Genomic DNA, 6,612 nt, shown 5'->3' with positions numbered 1-6,612 from the left:
ACAAAATCTGTTAGATAAATTTTTTTTATATGTAAAGTAAATGTAGTTTGCAGGGCAATAATCTCTTTTTTTTAAATGCTTTTTATACATATATTCTAAGAATATGTTAGATTACATATGTTTTCACTTTATGTTCCGGCAATACATTTTTATGGTAAACTATTCTTTTTTTTACATTTTTCTTCTAAGAATTCTTAAATCTCATCTCATAAAAAACCTATAAACTTAATTATTAATTTTATACAAATTAACATTACTAGAAAAAAAAAAATCTATCACATATGAAAAAGACAACAGTATCATTTGCCCCTGCTTGACCAACATCAGTTAAAAACTAGCAATGCAAAGACAAACTCGTAAGCCAACATAACTTTCTTTGACAGGTCGGCAGTCAATGTATTGTAATACTGAAGAAAACAAAAACAAAAAACATGAATACTGGGCAATCTTTAAATTCAATTAACTTTTATTATTCTGATATAACAGTCACATACTAATATTTCACAGAAATATTTAACCTAATCTAAGCTCTATTGTTTAAAGAGCATGCTAAGCTGCATACCTTTTGCTGCAAATTTGTGGAACTTTTACCTGCTAACATGAGTAAAACTTTGGAGGGCAAAAAACCTGCCCACTTAAAAAACAAAACAAACAATCTATCTTTAATAGATAAAACATGAATTGGCATTATAATAACATGCCAAATGAGACATCGAAAGTCAAGTTATGGGGATGCTGTGACAGAGACATTTTTATTTCTGGCCCGGAGTTCTGTGATCTTGGCATTGATTGTAGTACCAATGCTGGAAGGATGGGTCCCAGGCCACTTCTCAAGGGTTGCACCTATATATGTACAAAAATGCAGGGGGGGGGGGGGTGATGACAAGAACAGAATTAGTAGTGTAAAAGAACCCAATGATCTTAAACAATAGTGCAATGATCCTGCATTAATCAGTCTTAATATCTAATGGTGCCAGCTTTGAAATTTGCAGACGATGCATGGAGCGGTTCACTACATTGACTACATTTACATACAGCCAATATTCAGGTTATGGTCGAGTTAGGCTCACTATTCAGGGTTCTGAAACATTCGGAATAACTCATTCACATGCATGAGATGAGAGAGTCACAGAGAGCCAGACGGCACATACACAAAGTTCCTCTACTCAAAAGACCAGGATTCCGCGGGAATAGAACATGTGCAAAACACAAATCCATTTTCATTCTGATGGCGATATGCCGATAGAGGTTTTACATGACCCTTTTCTCACAAAAATATTTGGTAACTCCAAGATTTATATTTGGATTTTTGCCGGTATTTTAAAGCCATGTGTGACCGGGTTATTGCTAACATTCCAGTTTTGAATGGGTTATCGGCTGCATGTAAACGCAGTCACTGAAATACATCAAATGCAAGAACATCCAGAATGTAAAATACTTATCTACCATCATTTGTTACTTTGTAGTTGGACAAACAAAATGCACCATAAAGGAAATGAAAGGCCTACAGAGAAATCTAAGGCCTACAATAGTATGTCATGAAAAGACCATTCATTCATCTGGATATAACTCAAAAAAGATCAACTAGAATTCTCTATTTGGTGGAGGCCTTTCTTCATCAACAATAATATATGCATAAATGTTAAGAAGATATTCTTCATATGTGTGGCCCTTGTTTTTCATTGGTCCTTTGTTATCTTTAAATGCCAGAAGTGTGGACAACTGCGAAAACATGCCATAAAAAGCTAAAAACTTACTGTAGATGGCATCCAATTTATTTTTGTCGAGCGGTAAACGTGCATGTCCTCTGCCTCGTTTTCCCCCTCGAAGATTGCTCACTAGCAATATTTCCACAGGGAAGACTGCTGTGAGCAGATGCCTCACAAAGGTTGTAGATGAATTTGCATTAGTAGCATAGGCCCAGGCCAGTTTCTCTACCATGACTCCAGTCCCAGGATAAATCTCCACCTGTTCCAACAAAAAGACATTTTGATCAATATAAGAGACGTAAAGAACAACTACATACCTTTCCAGACTTAAAACTCTGTTTCTCGTCTAGTTTTGAAGGCAGTGACATTTATGTATATTCCCGGAGCCGTCGTTCACCTGCAATGTCCGGATGCTAAGCTACTGGATTGCAAAACTTTTTTCTGCATCACTTGTTACTCGCACAGGCATTCCCATGCAAAAGTGAAGCTTTTGTAGAAAAATTGTAGTTTGCCTCTGCTCCACCAGGGGCTGGCTCTAAAACAGAGTCAATCCCCATAGACTCCTTTGTTAAGAAGGGAAACTTCACAGCAGAAACACAGTCAATGAATTTAACACTTGAATTAGATCCATCATACTAATAAGTAGAGTACCAATTTAAAAGTTTTGACATATTTTCCCATTAAATCTAATAGGAAAGTCCGTCAAAACTTTTATTGGTATTGTGTTCAAGGTTGGATCAACTGTAAGTAGAAAGACAGTAGATCCAATTTATGCACTTCATCTATTTATTCTTTAAAATTCCATTACCTTTGATGACTGGGATTCCTTTGTTGATAGAATGACAGATGCTGGTGTTGAGAAGGATGAAGTAGATTTGGGAGGGGGCAGCAGCGAACCATCTGATGATGAACCGGGCGTGGACTGCGGAGAAATCTGGGGAAGCTCAAAACTGGATCTCTTAAGAGGTTCAGCCAAATTAATCACCTTTTTCATCGTCTTCATGAGTTCTGGCACATCTATATATAGTAAATGAATAAAAAAATGATTACCAGAATGGTTTATACATAGGCTAGAGTGACTTTTTCAAATATATTGGCTGTTTAATTGTTAAATTAGTGATAGGAAGTGATACCTTGGACAAGCAACTCCTTCAGTTTATCATTCTCTTGTTTCAGGTCTTGGATCTTCCGCTTTAGACCAATTACTGTCTTTTTTGGACTTTTTTCACCATAAGCGACTGAAGGTGGTGAATGACTGTACATTGCAAGGAATTCCTGTGCAGGGTCTTTCTTTGAAGGAGCCTTTGACTTCTGGACATGAAAAAAGATAGCGAGAAAGAAGAGGAATTTACATAAAATAGTCAAAGCTGCCATAAAAGTTATGAATCTAAAGTGTAAAGACAACAGATTCAATAGCTGTGCCACAAAGTGTAGGGTGCATACTTCAAAGAGCTGATTTCTTAGCCACATACAGTACCAGTCAAAAGTTTGTACAATTTTACAATTAAATATAATGGGAAAGTGTGTCCAAACTTTTAACTGGTACTGCACATCACAGAACTGTAACTAGGCCTGTTCCAAAGATTGGGCTCATTTGAATACAGTTAAAAAAAAAAAAGTTTACCATAATTCAATTTAGGTGGCTACAAGTGATTTTTTCCTTTAACAAATCCTGACAATCATTGTATACAAATGACCTTTGTGTGCAGTAGAATAGGGGGACCACTGGTGGAGTTCCTTTTCTTAAATGTAAATACGTTTCAGTTTTAAAATTATATCTGATCTGAAAAAGGTAAAAATCAGTAAAATATATATTTTTTTTTAGGGAAAGAGAAGTACTACAGTCATTGCTTGGTGACAGAAATGGTGTGTAACATAATAGAAAGATGGTGAGGATGTTCAGACATAACCAGGAAATGCTACTTGCAGGCTACACTGTCCCGTTTCATAAGGCTGTAGCCTGCATAGACTCCATCCAATGGTAGATGTACAATACAATAGTGTCAACTTTTTAAAGGAGCCATCACCTAAAATGTTTCATTTTCCACATGAAAACATGTATATAATGGTTTCCTAATGACTGACACTAGCCTAGAAGCCAATATTTAAAGATGGAGTGTTTAGATAACATGTAAAACACGGATACTACAAAATGGTTCCAAGTGAAATGTCACCTTGAGTTGCAATGGCTGCGACAGAATCAGAGTCTCATTTGGATCGGAGTCATCAGAATCATCCTGATAGTTTTCAGGATGGACAGATACCCTCTTGGTCAGGTCCTCTGGTTCGTTTTCCTTCAGCAGTGCATTAATTTTCCGAGCTGCCTCAAAACGAGTAGCTAGAGCACAAAGGAGGAAACAAAAAGACATTACAACAATCCCCTCATTACTCCACAGGTGTTTTTTTTTTTAAATCACCAGACTATGTCCTGTTTTCAGGTAATTGCAGTAATGAATGTTATTTTTTACTCCTGACTAAAAACACAACTGAACACTGGAATGGTTCTTCGACCTGTGTGAAAGAGAGAGCTAACAAAGAAAAGAGAACATTTGTATATGGGATAGAGAAAGAGAAGAAGAAGACAGCAGTAACAGTGTCTAGTTTTGTGTTGAGTTGTGATTCACATAGTGCATTTAGCAAAAAAACAAACAATTCCTATTTCACAGAATTTCCATACATGTGAAACATAAAATATACAACTATTCAACATCTAAAAGCAACCATCTCATTAGTCAGGGGTTAGGGTTAAAAGGAGTAGGAGCCACATTTAGGAGATTTACTGTGTTAATATGTAAACTTTTACTTAGAGCAGAGTAAAGACGAGTGATAAAATACAAAACTGTTGCGACTTTATGTAATGTATACTTAATGTATATTAAGTAAACATGTAGTACAGTCTTCAGCTCCCTGGAAAAACGAAGTAAGCACATGACTTTAAAGAGTGAATTCAGTTTTTCTTTAGAGAACTACTTTCAAGTAGAGAAGGACATTCTACATTTCAAATCATTAACAATTACTTACCAGAGACAAAAACAACAGTGCCCCTGTAATGTGGCCACCCTCCTCGCTGTTTCTTCCCATGGCGCCAGGGATTCCCATGCTGGTCCATCTTGGAGTCATCATACCCCCGTATGTTAACAGTTTTTACTTCACTAAGCTTTCCATAGTCCTCCCCTTCACTCCACTGCACCACTGCAAACTTCCTCTCCTCGTGTTCTGTAGTAAATGAAGGGGGGAGGAAAAAAAGAATTGCTTTTTCCTAGCTAGAATGCTACAGGCTATATGCTAATAAAGGCTTTTTCTTATCAAAAAATATTCTATTTGACATGGTTTCTATAGGCATACTTTTACCGTTTGAACCATTTTAATGACACCAAGTGCTATGTCGCATGCATAATTCTCTGAAGAGAGCATTTCCACGTTGGTCACTTGTTTCTATGTGACCCGTAAAACATCAAACCACTTTTAGCAAGCTATTAGCTTAAGCTAAGTCATTCAAATTCGAAAACATTTAGGCGACTTACCTCTGATATTAGTTTTATTCGTCTCCGTAGTCTCCATCTTTGCAAGACACACTTTATTAGACCGATTTCCCGCTTGTTGTTAAATTACGTAAGGAAGCCGTTACCTGATGAGGACCGTGTGAGGTCTCGCGGTGAAAGCTGGCCACCTGTACGCTGCAGCATGGCCCGCCCTACTTTGCCTTTGATTGGTGTATCCTCATATTTGACCGTACACTTAACCAATCATGGCACTCACAGCTGAAAACAAATTTTTGAGTTCATGCTCTACGTCAGTATTTTCTCTATTTGGCGGTAGAATATGTTTTTCACAGATTATAGACTATACTGACATTCCAACTGAGTTTTGTAACTTAAGAGCCAGTGATGCCGAAAAGAAAACATTATAGATCTGACACAAGTGAAATAGACTGGATGCGGAAAAACGTTCCTTCACGTACTTTGACCAGATGGAAAAAACGGTATGTGCACCTTTGCCAATAAGTTAATACAGTTGTCAGTTTCTGTCATTGTTATGAAAGCTACAAGAATTTATTAATTTTTTTAGAAAAATCGACAGAGCTTTGACTGACATCGGACAGCACAACACACAACAACAAGTAAGTGAATGTATATCGTTAATGTCTTATCAGCTACCATAGTAGCACTTGATACAAAGTGTTTGGGTTTTAATACTTTGGTTAAGTGGAACATTCCAGTTCTAATTTGACACCCATAACTTGGCTTATATTTTTGTGTTGTGTGTACTAAGTAGGTTAACAAACTAATAATTCCATACACTTACATAGATATTTATTTTCAATGATAAGTTATGCAACATAATTTATTGTGTTTGCCAAATGACTGATAAATTCTGTTTAGGTTAGTTATGATAAGAAAATGCAAAGTATTTGAGAATCTAGACTATATTCATAATGTTTCTGCATTGAAAGTAATCTGAAGTGCTACTTAAGTAATTGTGAGATGATAAATATAATTAAAAAAAATGTAGTTTTTTACTTAGAAGACAACCTCTTTCATTGTGTTTATTTAAAGGTCAATAAAAACATTAAGAATAATAACAATCACAATAATAACAACATGGAAATTTCATCCCGACTGTTTTCAGCGGAGCTGTGAAAAATGTATCTTAAACAAGTTGTTCATTTGTATCATTTCAAGGACAATGGTGAAGATGACAGCCAGAGAGAAGGAACTTTCACAGTTCCAATGGTAAATAAAAATACATTATTATAGTCTCTCTCTCCCTCTCTTTCTCTCTCTCTTTCTCTCTCCTTTTAAAAGCAACATACAGAAAAAAGGCCACAATAAAGCATTACTTTCATTCTTATGTCTCTTCTACGCTACTCCATCACATTGTAAAAGTGAAAAGTACAGCTCAC

At 36.1% G+C, this 6,612-nt stretch overlaps 2 protein-coding genes across 2 annotated transcripts in view; one reads left to right on the top strand and one right to left on the bottom strand.

Annotated features, from left to right (window-relative positions):
• Positions 1-448: 448 nt before the first annotated feature.
• On the bottom strand, positions 449-5,270 carry LOC146658626 (uncharacterized). Its single transcript, XM_085424147.1, has 7 exons — positions 5,234-5,270; positions 4,731-4,925; positions 3,884-4,047; positions 2,843-3,020; positions 2,518-2,726; positions 1,758-1,968; positions 449-843 (listed from the first exon to the last, which is right to left on the bottom strand). Exons 1-7 carry the CDS (start codon positions 5,268-5,270, stop codon positions 725-727), a joined length of 1,113 nt encoding a protein of 370 aa, XP_085280273.1. The 3' UTR covers positions 449-724.
• Positions 5,271-5,784: 514 nt separating this feature from the next.
• LOC146658625 (uncharacterized) overlaps positions 5,785-6,612 on the top strand; it is a 59,040-nt gene continuing 58,212 nt past the window's right edge. Inside the window, exon 1 of the mRNA XM_085424145.1 lies at positions 5,785-6,442. Within this exon, the coding sequence (XP_085280271.1) occupies positions 6,353-6,442 (90 nt within the window). The 5' untranslated portion in view covers positions 5,785-6,352. The remainder of the gene's footprint in view (positions 6,443-6,612) is intronic.

This window comes from Rhamphochromis longiceps, linkage group LG11, assembly GCF_057381845.1.
Source record: "Rhamphochromis longiceps isolate RC_006_pf linkage group LG11, R_longiceps_female_GT1.1, whole genome shotgun sequence".
In the NCBI taxonomy this organism is placed as follows: domain Eukaryota; kingdom Metazoa; phylum Chordata; class Actinopteri; order Cichliformes; family Cichlidae; genus Rhamphochromis; species Rhamphochromis longiceps.
This window is presented reverse-complemented; position numbering and strand designations above follow the sequence as displayed.

Excerpts from the sequence above, each read along its gene's own strand:
- LOC146658626 (XM_085424147.1), bottom strand. The coding sequence starts at position 5,270 with ATGGAGACTACGGAGACGAATAAAACTAATATCAGAG. Across the intron at positions 1,969-2,517 it reads AGGAATCCCAGTCATCAAAG|GTGGAGATTTATCCTGGGAC; the intron begins GTAATGGAATTT and ends TTGTTGGAACAG. Across the intron at positions 844-1,757 it reads TAAATTGGATGCCATCTACA|GTGCAACCCTTGAGAAGTGG; the intron begins GTAAGTTTTTAG and ends GTACATATATAG.